This window comes from Pistacia vera, unplaced genomic scaffold (assembly GCF_008641045.1).
Source record: "Pistacia vera cultivar Batoury unplaced genomic scaffold, PisVer_v2 Contig899, whole genome shotgun sequence".
In the NCBI taxonomy this organism is placed as follows: Eukaryota; Viridiplantae; Streptophyta; class Magnoliopsida; order Sapindales; family Anacardiaceae; genus Pistacia; species Pistacia vera.
Genome location: NW_022196777.1, coordinates 80,606 through 97,016, shown reverse-complemented (window position 1 = coordinate 97,016; position 16,411 = coordinate 80,606). Strand labels below are relative to the sequence as shown.

Sequence of the window (16,411 nt, the reverse complement as noted above, 5' to 3'; positions counted from 1 at the left end):
AACAGTAAAACCCTACCGAAAGTCTCTTTCTTCTTTCTCAACTACTATTCCTGTTGAACTTTAAACTTTCAAAACCTAATCGATTGTTATTATTCTACTATTGCAATGGATTGCTTAAAAAGAAGTTGGATTCTAAACCATACAAAAAAGCTATATATTCTACGCAAAAACTGAAATAATATCATTATGCCTTTATCATAATCTTCTAAAGCATTAATTAATTAAACCTCAAATTATTGATTTATTAACATGATGGAGGTAATTAACTCTTTTGCAATTAACCTGAAAAGGCTTCACAAGATTTCTATGAATCTTTTCCCAGTTTCCCACTACTGGCTTTTCTGCTTAAAAAGAAAAAATAATAATAATAAAATAAAAGTCTGCTACTGCTAGTCCACGTCCTGCAGGCTGTTGCAGGCCTAATATGAAGAGATAAAGCTAAAGAGAGTGTTGTTTGGTTTGGTAATTAAAGCTCGTGATGCAATAGAAAAGAAAAGAAAAAGAAAAAGAGTAAGAGAGGAAACATGAGTTGAGACAAGGAGAGGTTGTGTGTCAGGCTTTTGTCTTGGTGGGGACAACCTCGTGAAATCTTTGCTTCGTTGGATCTGAGTAGTTGGGCAATTAACATTTGTCCTTTTGATGGACTCACCTATGCGTTTCTTTTCTTTTTTTTTCTTTTTTTTTTTTTCCACATCGATCTGGCCTCTACTTTCCTTCACAAAAAACAATGATTATGGATTCTTTTCTTTTTCCTATTTATATTCTCTGACTTCTCTTATCAGCTTTCTCTCTTTTCCTCCCTTTCACTCACATTGTTAGACTAATTAAACTGAATCCATAATAACAATGGATGGTGTTCCTGTTTCTGCTTCAATCCCAGGACCAGATTCTTCTGACTTTGTTGAAGTTGATCCTACTGGAAGATATGGAAGGGTACTACCCACTTGGTTTTTTTTTTTTTTTCTGATTTAGTGTTTCATGTTGTATGAATTTGAGCTTTGGTTTTGAGTTACAGTTTTTTTTTTTTTTGGTTGCAGTACAATGAAATTCTTGGAAAAGGAGCTTCAAAGACAGTGTATGGAATTTCTTAGCTCAGTTTTATAGATACCCTTTTCATAGTTTTACAAATATGATTCATTTTGGGGGTCATTTTAACAGTGTTTTTTTGGTGGGTATAGCATAGGTTTTTCTATTAATTTAGTAGTTTTTGTTTATTGTCGTATATGCATTATTTGTTTCAGTTACAGAGCCTTTGATGAGTATGAAGGAATTGAGGTAGCATGGAATCAGGTGAAGCTTTATGATTTCTTGCAAAGTCCTGAAGAACTTGAGAGGCTTTACTGTGAAATTCACTTGCTTAAGACATTGAAACACAAGAACATCATGAAATTCTACACTTCTTGGGTTGATACAACTAATAGGAACATTAACTTTGTCACTGAAATGTTCACCTCTGGTACTCTCAGACAGTAAGCATTATAGATAATCCATAAATCCTTTCTTAGTTTCTTATGATTTCTCTTTTATTAATATTATTATTCTTCTTTTTGGATTAAAAAAAATGATCTTTTTCTTGCTTTTGTATAGGTATAGGCTAAAACATAAGAGAGTTAATATTAGAGCTGTGAAGCATTGGTGTAGACAGATTTTGTTGGGGCTTCTTTATCTCCACAGCCGTAACCCACCTGTAATTCACAGAGATCTCAAATGTGACAACATTTTTGTTAATGGAAACCAAGGTGAAGTTAAGATTGGTGATCTTGGCCTCGCTGCAATCCTCCGCAAATCTCATGCTGCTCATTGCGTGGGTAAGTTGTTCCAAATTTCCTTTAATCTTATGAAAGACGACAATGCCTAAAATTTAAAATTGATCTATTATTTTATACATCAAAGTATTCCTCAATATTATGAATCATTTACTTTTGTATCTCAAGATGCTTTCTGTAAAAGATGAATTGAAAAAATCAGGGAGTGTTTATATTTCTTTTAATCAGGAACACCAGAGTTTATGGCTCCTGAGGTGTATGCAGAGGAATACAATGAATTAGTTGACATTTACTCTTTTGGAATGTGCATCTTGGAGATGATCACCTTTGAATATCCATATAGTGAATGCACCCACCCTGCTCAAATCTACAAGAAAGTTGTCTCTGTAAGAGCTTATACTTCAAAATTTTACATTTTACTGTCTTGTATCTGTCCCCAACACTCTTTTCACGTATGTCATTTTTCACTTAGGGCAAAAAACCAGAAGCTTTATACAAAGTACAGGATCCTGAGGTGCGACAATTTATTGAAAAGTGCTTGGCAACCGTGACTTCCAGGCTTCCTGCTAGGGAGCTTTTGAGAGACCCTTTTCTCCAAATTGATGAATATGACTCTGACTTGAGTCTGATTTTGTATCAGAGTGACTATGATGAAATAGGCCCTTTCCTCAGACAACCTCTAAATGGAATTCATCACAGTAACAGCTCTTTGAACAATGGATATGCTAATTATACTGGTTATGATCCTGAGAATGATTTGGATTACCACCCACTCAATGAAGTCGATGACTTTAATTGTCAAGAGGATGATCATTTGTCAGATTTTGACATCTCAATCAAAGGTAAAAGGAGAGAGGATAATGGCATCTTTTTGAGACTAAGAATTGCAGATCACGAAGGTAAGAGTTCCAGTTTGTCATTGTATTGATTTCTTATTATCAAAAGAGTATGCAAACAATTTAAGTTTTACATTCCTTTTTGCAGGTTGCATTCGAAACATCTATTTCCCATTTGACATTGAGACTGACACAGCACTGAGTGTTGCTACTGAAATGGTATCCGAGCTTGACATCACTGACCAAGATGTGACAAAAATAGCAGAAATAATAGGTGGTGAAATTGCTACTTTAGTACCGGAGTGGAAGAGGGGACTGGGCATAGATAAAAGTCCACATTGCAGTAGTTTCTGTCACAATGGTTCGAATGGTTGCTTACCCGATTTTGTTGCATCAGATAATTCTGGAACCAAGAACCTTCAGGTTCTTCAGAGTTCTAAACATGGAAGTGCTGCTGTCCATGGACGATTCGAAGAGATCACATACCAAGTTGATGGGGCAGAACAATGTGGTAAAGAAGGTGCAGTGGCTGCATCAAGAGAATCTGATGCCATCTGTTATGCAGATATCTGGGCTCAGCGGGAAGGACCAGAGTTAAGTTCAGGAGGGTCAAGAGACATCCACTGTGATGAGGTGGGTGAAACACTGGACAAATCAATCTTCGGAATGGAAGAGAAGATTATAAATATGGACAGTCAAAGTGAATCTAATGCAAGAAACTCTTTCTCCGTGTATTCTTCAGAGGAATGTGGTCTCTTAGATGATTATGAAAATGAAATTAGGAGAGAGCTAAGGTGGCTTAAAGCGAAGTATCAAATGCAGTTGAGGGAGCTTAGAGATCAACAATTAGGTGTCAAATCCAAATCTTCCAGCTCAACCCCGATTTCTGATGACAAAGAGCATGTGAAAGATGACAAGGCTTCTCTATCTCCAGTGTTACACGAAAGTGGAAACAGTAAATCCCTCCTGAGATCAAGATCCTCTAAAAAGTTGACTTCATCTCTCCCTGTTAATGATGAGAAGAGATTTGGCAATTTGGCCGACCAAAGTGTCCAAAGTTATGATCCAATCAACTGGCCTTGTAATCCAGAGTCAATGGTCACTGCCAAGAATTACTATTCAGGAGCTCTGCTTCCACACTCCCTTCACAGGGCAACTTCTCTTCCAGTTGATGCTGTAGATGTTTGAAAGCCTTTAAAGTTCGCTAAAACTTCACCGGGTTTACCCTTTACCTAAAATCATGGCGATGGATGCTTGTACAAGCAGAAATGTAACTTCTTTTTTTGCAGCATCTAAAGCCTGTCTCCACTCCACGTGTTTTTTTTTTTTTTTTTTAAGGTGAATGTCCATTTAATGTACATTACCCACTAATTATAAATCAAAGTAAACCAGGTTCCTAAAGCCTGCTCGGTTTACCAGAGGGAGAGAAATCTTATGACTTATCCGGGTTCTTGATAAAGAGTTAAATACATCCTTGTATATGAACATAAACATGTGATTGAAGTGTACATATTTCGACATCATCTATGGTCGATCGGCAAAGGAAAGCTATTGAAATTTGAAGAAGCATTTATCAATCTACACATGCTACATTGCAAAATATGGGCTAATGCCACACCTCCCATTTTCAACATATATATCATCAAGGAACTTTGATCTCTTAGCTTCTCTCTCCAAGTGAAGGAACTTTGATTAAGTTAGGACCACAAACGGTTCATTGGTGAAGTCTACAGAAACCTTACCACTTCAATGGCATTCTGGAGCAGTAGCAGTAGCAGTAGAATGGTCCAAATCCTATGCCTGGACGCCCAAGTTATCAACTTGTGTTTGATATTTTAAGGGTAATTTATCACTGAATCAATGGTCTTGCGCCCACCATATGCCCTAACTGTGGGTTGCAGCTAGCAGCATTATCCGCAGTTTTCCAGCAAATTATTGTTCAAAGGAATCCAGAGATGCGAGACAAAAAACTTTTGAAAAACAAAAATTTCCATGCAATGGGAGGGCATTGTATCATGTAGGCCATTGTAACTTAATAATAATAATTGGGGTGTTTAGTAGGTGTAGTAACTTTAATCTCAAGGCTCATATGTGAACCTCATTTTCATGATGGTGAAACGTAACTTTCATTTTAGAAAGAGAAGTTTGACATGGGATGGGACAGTTGGGTGAGAGAAAAGAAAAATTTCCTGCAAATTCACACTTAGACAGGCTGCTTTGCTTTATACACTCTTTTAAAAGGGTCTTTACAACACAGAAAACAGGAAGCAAGTGATGAGTGAAGCTGAACCAGAACCATATATATAATTAAGCAATGCCTAAACCACCAAAACTTGATTGATCAGTATTGCTTGGCTTTATTCATCACTAATATTTAAATGCAGTTAACACTTAACACTAAACAGAATACTAGCTTATCGTGTAAATTAAGAAAGAGTCTTATTGAGAATGAAAAGACAATTATAAATATTGCATAATTATAGTTAGAATTTAACTAAATTTAACATTTGTGTATACATTGGCATAAAAACATTTCTCATTCAAACCCAATCACATCCTTACCAACCCTTTAGTTTTGTGTGATCAGCATATTTTCTTCTAAATTTCAACATATAAGTCTTATTTAATTTATTAGAACGAGTTATGATTTAAACATGTTTAACCTTTTTTTTTTTTTTATGACCAGGGGTGTGCGGGCCAGATTGTATTCACCTCAACTATTCTCTCGAAACTCTGGAACTACCGACTGCGTAAGAGCTCTAATGGTTGTTGGAGTTGTCGACTATTTCAACATTAATGGGCCACGCAGACGCATTCAAAAACTAGGTTTAGCTTTTTAAACCTAATATTTAAACACACTTTTCTCTTGTAATGAGGGATAACAATCATAGGATAAATTTATTCATTGTAAATGAAAGAGATGAGACAGTATTGCAATAATATTGACTCAGCTAGACTTAGTCTGTTAATTGGGTGAACTAAGGTAAATCGTAGAGATGGGTGTTTGCCTCGGCCCCGCGGGGATCAGGCCCGAATGGGGTTGGGAATCCTCGGAAATATCGAGGATAGAGCCAAGGACGGTCCACAAAAAAATCCCCGGCCTGTCAACCCCACCCCCATGGAGTCCCGCCTTCTTTTATTGAGAATTTTTTTTCTTTGTGAGATTGTATATAAAGTTAGAGTTTAAATAATAGTTTTCAGTAATATATCTAAATTCATTATTTTACTTTTCTAATACTTTTTAATGTTTGTATTAAATTTATAGAAAAAATAATTTAAACGAGAGAATCTAATAATTAAATATATATATTATTACTTTTTGCATTTCACAAAATAATAATACATGACCCAAATATAAATTTGATTAGATTATTACAATTTACCAAACCAGTATAAGAATATACACAATTGCTTAACGACACAAATTCAATTATCTTTGTAATTAATTAATAGGTCAATTAAATATAATATTAAACTTAATCAATGTTGGGAACTTAGGATAATGGGATTTGTCCCTTTCACAACTGGATTAATTTTATTTGTTGTAGTGGAAATAGTGTTTTATTAATTAATTCATCAATTTATCTAGTAAATTATGTTAAGGTTGAATTTAGTTATATTAATTTTGTGAAAAATTAATTAATTAACAGGGCTAACTAAGCCTAAGCCTCTACACAATTGAATAATTAATCAATTTGCCTAATAAATTATGTTAATATTAGATATAGATATATTTATTTTAAGAAAAATTAATTAATTAACAGGGTTGATTAAGCCTAATCGGCTCAGCCTTCGTACAATTAAATAATTAATCAACTTATCTAGTAAATTATGTTAAGATTAAATTTAGTTATATTAATTTTATGAAAAATTAATTAATTAATATGGCTAATTAAGCCTAAGCCTCTATACAAGTGAATAATTAATCAATTTATCTAATAAATTATGTTAAGATTATATATATAATTGTGTTAGGGGAAAAATCCCTGCGAAGCCCCGTTCATCGAGTCAGGCTAGGACGAGGATGGGAGTGATTCCATCCACGTGGGACGGGGATGGTCATGAGAGTTGTCCCTGCCAGCGGGGACGGTCATGGGAGTGAATATCGGGGACGAGGACGAGGAATGGGGTCTCCGGCCCGTGCCTATCCCTAGTTAATCCCGCGTATCTCTTCTTTTGTTTTATTGTTTTGATTTGTGTGTTTGTTTGTTACTTTGTTTTCGTATTACTTTTTTTTCGTTCAATAGTCACCCTTATTCACGAAAACAAAGTAACACACAAACACACAAATCAAAACAATAAAACAAAAGAAGAGATACGCGGGATTAACTAGGGATGGGTGAGGGCCGGGTCAAGACCGGGGACCCCATTCCTTGTCCCTGTCCCCAATATCCACTCCCATGACCGTCCACGCTGGCAAGGACAACTCTCATGACCATCCTCGGCCCATGGTGATGAAATCACTCCCATCCTCATCCCGCCCTGATGAACAAGGCTTCGCGGGGAAATTCACCCCGCAGGGATTTTTCCCCAAACACAATTTAATATATCTATATCTAATCTTAACATAATTTATTAGGTAAATTAATTAATTATTCTATTGCATGGAGGCTTAGGCTTAATTAGCCCTGTTAATTACTTTTTCATAAAATTAATATAATTAAATTCAATCTTAACATAATTTAGTAGGTAAATTGATTACTTATTTAATTGTATGAAGGCTTAGCCGATTAGACTTAATCAACCCTGTTAATGAATTAATTTTTCATAAAATAAATATATCTATATCTAATCTTAACATAATTTATTAGGTAAATTGATTAATTATTCAATTGTATGGAGGCTTAAGCTTAATTAGCCCTGTTAATTAATTAATTATTTAAAAAATTAATATAACTAAATTCAATCTTAACATAATTTACTAGGTAAATTGATGAATTAATTAATAAAACACTATCTCCACTACAACTAATAAAATTAGTCCATTTATGAAAGGGACAAATCTCATTATCCCAAGTTCTCAACATTGATTAAGTTTAACATCATATTTAATTGACCAATTAATTAATTACAAGGATAATTGAATTTGTGTAATTTGTAAATCGTTAAGCAATTGTGTATATTCTTATATTAGTTTGGTAAATTGTAATAATTTAATCAAATTTATTTTTGGGTCATGTATTATTATTTTGTGAAATTCAAAAAGTAATAATACATATATTTAATTATTAGACTCCCTCGTTTAAATTATTTTTACTATAAATTTAATACAAATATTATAAAAGTAAATATCATAAATTTAGATACATTACTAAAACTATAATTTAAACTCTAACTTTATATACAATCTCCCAAAGAAAAAAAAAATTCTCAATAAAAGAAGGCGGGTGTAAAACCCCTCTCCAGTCAGGTATCCTCTGAATATCCCTCAATGAGAATCCCGGGGATACATGTCTGGAGAACGAGTTGTACTTAAAAAAAACCTATGTAAGGATAATAATAATAGTATCCAAAACATGCATATAAGATGTCACGTAGGATCCAAACTTATAATTTAAGAAAACTTTAAGAAATTATTTGGAAATTATACAATCAAAACATATTTATAGGGTGGAAGCTTCCAAAGGTGTTTCACAAACATTTATCATTTACATTATTTACATCAAGATTACAATAAATCATCTCCCCTCACGTGTAGCCCCGCTATCTCTAGCATCATTCGCTTCTGGTCTACCTGCAAAGCAATCAATAATGAAAGGGTGAACGCTAATCGCTTAGTAAGGAATGATTCATTTCATTCTAAATGTGCAATTTGACCTTCATTTAAACATATTTGTTAACACATCACTTATCTTTTACATCTAGGTATACTTCGTTTTTTTTTTCTAATTCATATGTTTTTCATCATTTTATCCCATGACTATATAAATATCAATGCATACACATAAGTAGATAAACATAGTACACACACACTACATGTCATGATATAACATCTAAATATCATATAACATCTAAATATCATCTAACATGAGCATAAATCATCTCATGATGTAAATAACATCATAACTCATGTAATGCAACTAAATGCATATGAAGTATTTAACGTGTAGCCGATCAGACTTTTCTTAGTGTCTTAAGCACTTCATATCATCTAGCCTCAAATTCATCTAGAGCTCATATTATCGGGAGGTGTGCTTACGCGTTATTTAGCATCTAAAGCATATATTCATCTTTCCTCAACCGGTATACGAGGATATGCTTACGCGTTTTCCATCATGTCTATACGCATCTCTATCATGTTTTTATGCATTTCTAACATCTTATGGCATGTAAATACATATTTTGGTGAACTTAATACTTTTAATTCATCTATGGATTATCAATCCATTTACATTACCTCTTGCTCACATACATCATCTTAAAACATGTATTACATTACATCTTCATGCCATTTCATAACATTAATCATGCATTGACATCATGACCATGTATATCTTTCAAAGATCATCTAACTAATGGGTAAACATTAGTACATGACATAATTACAATAATACATTAATAATCAATTCATAATTATAAGAATTGATCATGTTAAATCTTAAACTTTAATAACCAGGAGTTTATACTTCAGGCCATTTTCTATCCATTTCTAAAACGAATTGGCTCTTGGCATAAACATAAAAGTTGTAAGGCTATCTCTTAAATTTCAAGAATCATCTCATTTCGATTTTTATAACTCAAGTTATGGTCGAAATACTGAAACATGTTTAACATAACCCTTAAGCTTATCAAATCCGAATTTTTTTAATATTAAACTATGTCACATCAATTCCTATTGACAATTAACCAAGAGGTCAACTTATGGATCAAATAAACCTCCCCTTAATAGTCTTTAACATCTTAAAGGAAGTGTAAAATCTCATTTCCATAATCATTCATTATTGTTATAACATTGTAAGCTAATGCAAACAACCATCAACACTTCTAATAGCAACTATTCAATACCATGTGGCCTCCAATACTACAAGTTTGGCCACCATCAACATCCATGCTTCATTTTCTTTAATCAAACATAACAACTCATAAAACATAAATAGCATTAACTTCATGTATAATGAGTTCAAGGTAATAAATAGAATAAATGAGTTCAACTACACTTGCCACCAACTAATTCTATGCTTTAAAGCCTTAATTTAAGGTTTTATAAAAATCTGCAAACCCTAGCATAATTCCTAAAGTCATGGGAGGTTTTTCCTTACCTTTTTAAAGAATTTCTCCAACAAATCCTTTGCCTTTGTCTTCTTTTACACCTTAATCCTATATATGTAACATTATATCTCAACATCTACTTCAAATCACATCAAAATTAGGGTTTTTAATTCTTACCTTAAACCCTTCAACTTGAAGATCCAAGGCTCCTATCTTGTTCTCCTTGAAAAATTATGCAAAACTATTTTAAAACTTAGAGAGAGAAGGCTTGTTTCATGGAAGATTTGAGAGAAAATGAAAGAAAGGTTGAAGAAATGCTCTCTCACTTGGCTTGAACGAATTTCCTCTCATTTATAGGAAAATATTTCATTTATTTTCCAAAATTATACTATTGGCTCAATTATTTTAATTGTATAACTCATAGGTCCTTAATTTTTCATATAAGGGCATTTTGGTCATTTTACACTAAACATAATTATTATTTAATTAATGTCATTAAATGCAATTAAACCTACTCATCCTTGACTTTTTTAATGCTTATCCATAGGCAAAATGACTATTTTGTCCCAAATATCTTTCTATGGATAACTGATTCATACCATTCTAAATGAATTGACTATTTTTCCCTTAGTTAGATTTTATGTTTTTTAACATAAATTAACATCTTAATGACTATTTTGAGTTTGGAACATACCTTTGACATCTTGGGTATTACAGTAGGGCTCCACGGGGGCGAGGTTGACGAGCCAGGCTAGGGATTGCATAATCCCCTCCCCCAACCTGTCCCCAGGGGTGGGGATTTTTTTTAGGATCGTCCCCGTCTCTATCCCCGACATTTTTGGAGATTCTCTCGCCCTATTCGGGTCGAATCCTTGTATGAGAACTCAAATTTAAGAGACTATGTAAACTTAGATTCTCTTTTGTTTTTTTATCATCAAACCATCCGGTGGTGGTTTGGACCGCCTAATTTCATTGAAAGAATTTAATGTGTACGAGGCTTTAATTCTTTAAAACAAAACAAAAAAATCTATCAAGCTTACGAGGCAATCCGCAAATGTTTTGATCAAACAGGGACAGAATAGTCCTAAGACAAATAGAGCATGACTAACCCGTTACTCAAATAAAGCCTTTAAACGGCCCAACCGCTTAAACCCTAGTAGGACCACCACTTCCAGTTGTTTGCCGCCAAACGCAGCCTCGTTTCAACACTGTCAACATTAATTCTGACGCTGGAAGTTGCATAGATCCACTTTAAAGTAATTGCTAAACTAGAGTTAATGTTATTTATACAATTATGCTACCATTTAAATTACGTACTTATACTGGTTAATATAGAGCTAGAGTTTTGCAGAGAAATGGCTGACAGCAAAGCAGTAACGATTCGGACGAGGAAGTTCATGACCAACAGGCTCCTATCAAGAAAGCAGTTCGTGAGTTCTACACCTTTCTATCTTTTGCCTATACTTACATGTGAAAGAAACTTATATGTACTGACTTGGTTGCTTAGAAAATGTTGGAATACTAAATAAATGTAGAAGAAGTTATATTATATAAGAAGTAAATTTGGTCATTTGGACCTGGAATAGCTAGAGTGCCTGAGGCTTATGCGTTATTTTACATTAAAACTTTTTAAACAAAAACAGTATAACAGATATAATTCAATTTTTATGATTGGTACTTCAGCTGGTTTACAGGGTTGGTTTATGAGGTCTTTATTTATTTATTTTTAAAGTGGAACCATATTAGCTACTTCTCATTTTGTGGTAGGATTCTTTGTATTCATATTAGGATTCTTTGTATTCATATTACACAACATAAAAGAATTATTTTGTTTGGTTTGACCAGGTCATTGATGTTCTGCATCCAGGTAGAGCCAATGTTTCAAAGGTATTATTGTTGCACCATATGTTGTTTATATTTTTAAATTTGTGGTCTTTTTGTGTTTAATTTCGATTTGTTATGAAGGCGGAGTTGAAGGAGAAATTGTCAAGGATGTACGAGGTGAAAGATGCAAACTCCATATTCGTATTCAAGTTTCGTACCCATTTTGGAGGTGGGAAATCAACTGGTTTTGGGCTGATTTATGACTCAGTTGAGAACGCAAAAAAGTATGAGCCAAAGTACAGGCTAATCAGGGTAATGCTTACTCTTATGCTAATTTTAATTTTTGTGTTTTTCCATTGTGAAAATTTTCTCTTGATCAATATGCCTTTATTGGAACCCTTGATCAATGTATTATGTGAAACATTTCAATGGTATGGGTGAATGTTAGATAATAGAAAACCTAGCAGGTCTGATTTTTTTTTTTTTTTTTTTTGTTTTTTCTAACATTGCGCTACTTTACTTTAGGGTTAAGTTGTCAGTTGCTAGTTGCAAATACTGCATCTATGTTTTGTCAAATAATTATGGGGAATCCTTCTTTCAAAGTGAGGATATGAGACAGTAATTGTATTGTGTATTAGTACTGTAAAAGTTATAGTCAAGAATCTGTATGGAACCAACATGTATGATGCATTGGTTTTAATGGAATGCATGTGATGGCTTATTGACTGCATAAACTGCCCTTTTTATCCCTGGAATATATATGCCTTTTAATAGCATAATCAGGAAGCTTTTTTCTTAATAATAAAAAGTTCATCAAGTTATTTGACTCTAAGGAGGAAAAGTCGATTTGTTTTATAAAAAGAAGATATCAATGAACTTTTATGAAATAGTTTAGTAGAATTTAGCCAATTGTCTTGATCGTGGAATATCATTGAAAAATAAGAATCCGTGTTATCAAAAGATTTTCTGCGATTATTTCTAGTATGTAATGAGGCAGTCATCCACTTTGGCATCTTATTGAACAAAAATGTCGATATTCTTTCTCCATTGATAAAAAATTTCAAGGCTTGTTTGGTGCATTATTTGAAATATGATATTTTAAAAAATTATAATATGATATGATATGATTAAATTAAATAAGATAGTATTCTGATAATGTGTTTGGTACATCTTTTGAAAACATTTTCAAAAATTATTTAGATTATTTTTAACCTTCTATATTTGTTAATTTAACTAAATACCCCACCCGCAAACACAATAAAAATATATAAATTAACAAAAACACTCCCACCCATCCGACCAACTGTCGGTAGTTAACCACCACTGTCAGACAATGGTTGATAGTCGTCGAAATGACGCACGACTGGCTAGATATGGTCGGTCGTGCGTCGATCTGGCCTTTTTCGGTCAGATCTACTATGTATTTGGTCGAAAACGGTTAGATCTATATGCATTGTTCTGACGTCGATGGCTGGCGGTGGCAGCGATGGTGGCTGGCGACCGACGATGGTTATTGGTGGCCAACAATGGCTTGAGTGAGTGAGTGAGAGCGTTTTTAATTTATAAACATTTATTGTGAAAGGTAATTATTAAATGTTTTAAGTTGAATAAAATATAATTGGATTTTGAATTAAATTCCGTTAATATTAAAACAAATACGTTTTTTACTGTTTAATTTAAATAGGATAATAGAATATAATTTTAAAAAGTTAAACAAATTAGGGGTCAATATTTGGGAAATATTATGATCATCCAATTAGAAGAGTTTTAATTTTTTTCCAAATGAACAATTTGAGTGCTGACATTATACACCATTCGTATCATAACCTGTTCATTGAATGGTAACTTATAAAGCCAAATGCGTAATGTTATAATGCACTAATGGAGGATGTCGGCTAATGTAAACACAAATCTATGATAGCCTGTAGAATCAATTGTGTTTAAACGTAGTGCTACGTCATATCGTATCCGAAAATTGTAGTTGGAAGATGCACTTGGATTTGTATGATGGTCATGTTTATATAGTAAAGATTCTTTCTAAATTTTGTCGTAATTGTCAACTATAATACAGATCCTGCCCTTTTACTTTTCAACTGGGTGGGATAAAAGTCTAAGTTAGTATCCTACCAGATCATTTATGTTTTTATAACCTATCTATGGAAATTGAAAAAGAGTTAAAATGACTTTTTCCCACCTAGATAATGGCTTAATGACATTTCTATAAACTGACTTTTAAAATTCTATTTTTTCACCCAAAAAAATACACTTTCTGATTCAGTGGCGAATGGAGAGCAAATTCGGCCCATTCTTTTGAGGCTTTTGAATAGGGAATGTCATTGAGTTTTTTGGTGGTAAAATGTTAGATTTTGGTAGTTGTGATTGGTTAAAATTTGACTTAGGATAGGTGACTGTGTAAATCCTAATCGCTCGATTGTCGACAATTAACAAGATCGATGAGAGTAAAGTTTGAAGGGTTTTGATGAATGATGATCAAGAAAGAGAATGGTGGTGATGTAAGGTCGTAACGATGCTAAAATCTGCCGACGATTGGTGGGACTAGCGGAAAAGTATCATTCAATGTATTTTAAAAGTCTGGGATGTGAAAATATCATTAAGGGTGCGTTTGGCTTATTGTTTTTATCCATATTCCTAATCTTATTCTTCAAATGTTGTTTGACACATTATTCCCAAAATATTAGTCTATTTTTTTTAATTATTTTAGACCCCAGATATTTATTAATTTCAATAAATATCCCAAAAAAAAAGTTTAAAAACTAACAAAAACACCCCCACCCACCAATACTTGCCAGATGGTTGCCGGAATCTGTCACAATAGTCACACAACCACCGAAAATAGCCGATAATGGCCAGATCTGGCCTTTTCCGGTCAGATCCACAGTGGATCTGGCCAAAAAAGGTCAGATCTGGCCGTCAACGACGACCATATCTTTGGCTATAGTTGACGACTAAAGATGGCCTTTTTCTGGCCGTCGAAGGCCACAACCAGCCTTAGATTTGGCCTTTTCCGGCCAGATCCGTAGTGGATCTGGCCGGAAAAGGCCATAACGACGCATTACGATATAGATCCGACTGGTCTGTGTCGTAACACAATTTTTCGGCTAGATTCCGACGGTGGTGGCCATAATCTGGCACTGCGGGTGGTAGGGGTGTTTTTGTCATTTTATAATATTTTAATATATTGGAGTGTTTATAAATTAGCAAACCTTGGGGGTTTTTTCATAAATTTTTAAATTTTATCTCGTAATTCTCCTCTATCTAACTATCCCCAAAATCCTATTCAGAATAATAAACCAAACGCATCCTAAGCTATTATTTGGGTGGAAAAAAGTCGTTTTACTAATTGAAAACACATAAAATTTTATGATATTTGAGCGGTATAATAATATTTGGTTTAGTCTAAACAACACAAATTAAATGACTTTAAATCCACCAAACCTAGTTTGTTATATATATATACACACACACGCTGAGTAAAAGATTTATATAGCATCTATTCCAAGATTGAGTGGCAAATCCAGAACCAGTGGTTAAAAACAACAAAAACCATAGGACATGAAAGAAGTGAGGTGGGTGAAAACAGAAAAAACCACTCTTATTTTCTCACAAAACAGCTTTTCATCATGTCACAGGGAACAACCCCAGGATTTCTTCACCTAAAATCCACTCCCGTCTCGATACCCTAGTCCCATCCATTTTCCTCACGCGCTTCCTTCTGCGTTTCTATTTCACTTTTCTTTTCAGCTAAATAGTAAATAACAACTCATCCCAAACCCAAACTTGTACTACAGTCAAACCGTAAAAACAGCCACCTGCATCATTTCAAGCCTCCCTGATCTTGCCACCTCACTATCAGAACCACTTCTGGATTACGTGGCAACATCACAATAGCTTTACGAGATCCAGCTCGGCATCGTAAAACCAGATTTGGAGGGAAATCTGTATGGAAGGTAATTTGCCCAAAACATGTATAAAAGAAAATTAAAAATAAATAAATAAAATTAAACAAAAAGAGAGAGAAATTAGTACATAATGGTTAAAGAGGCATTATAAACCAAACCCCAAAACTCTCTCTCTCTCTCTTTTTTCTTTTCCTGTATCTTGTTTCTTTCGCCGGGAAATTGTTACGTCAGCAATCGATCGTCAAATCTTTCTTTAACGGAATCGTTAAAGCCTGGCGAGGTATTGTTCTTTCCAGACTTTGCGTCGCGGCAACGTTTCTTGTAATGTGAAAATCTGAAGCGTTTTATTTTATTTTTTCTACTTTCCTGTTTGGAATTTATGGTTTTAGTTCTCCTTCAGATCTGGTGGTTTTTGGTTTGAGAGTGTGGTTGAGAGACATTTAGGGTTTGTAATGACTTTGTTTGTTTTGGTTTTGGAGAATAATTTGGTATGATGATGAATTATGATTGGAAGTTTTGAAATTTAGGGTTTCTTTGTGTGTTTTAACGTGATTTTGGGATGTTTAGGAGCAAATTTGTTTAAATTTAGGGTTTTCTGTTGATCATTGGCATTTATGGCTGAGAGTAGGAGATCTGGCGACCAATCAGGGATCATTATGAAGAATAGGAGCTCTACAGGTTGTTTAATTGTGAGAAAGAAGAGCGAGGATGTTAGTGTGGCTGGTTCCTCTGGCACGCGGAAGGTTTTTGAGTCTAAAAAGGAAAAAAAGAGGCCTAGGATGGTTATGAGTGATTCTGGGTCCAGTGATGAGCTGTTAATGCCACCTCGTAGAAGGGTGGGTGCTGAGACGTTAAG

The 16,411-nt window shown here is 34.0% G+C and overlaps 2 protein-coding genes across 2 annotated transcripts; both read left to right on the top strand.

Moving 5' to 3' along the window:
* Window positions 1–694: 694 nt before the first annotated feature.
* LOC116119686 (probable serine/threonine-protein kinase WNK9) lies at window positions 695–4,040 on the top strand. Its single transcript, XM_031405635.1, has 7 exons — window positions 695–933; window positions 1,038–1,075; window positions 1,242–1,469; window positions 1,588–1,808; window positions 1,995–2,152; window positions 2,239–2,665; window positions 2,751–4,040. The coding sequence occupies exons 1-7, from the start codon at window positions 847–849 to the stop codon at window positions 3,788–3,790; spliced, it is 2,199 nt and encodes a 732-aa protein (XP_031261495.1). The 5' UTR covers window positions 695–846; the 3' UTR covers window positions 3,791–4,040.
* Window positions 4,041–10,989: 6,949 nt separating this feature from the next.
* LOC116119679 (40S ribosomal protein S24-1-like) lies at window positions 10,990–16,049 on the top strand. Its single transcript, XM_031405630.1, has 5 exons — window positions 10,990–11,066; window positions 11,145–11,241; window positions 11,657–11,698; window positions 11,777–11,947; window positions 15,945–16,049. Exons 2-5 carry the CDS (start codon window positions 11,167–11,169, stop codon window positions 16,047–16,049), a joined length of 393 nt encoding a protein of 130 aa, XP_031261490.1. The 5' UTR covers window positions 10,990–11,066; window positions 11,145–11,166.
* The last annotated feature ends 362 nt before the right edge of the window (window positions 16,050–16,411 follow it).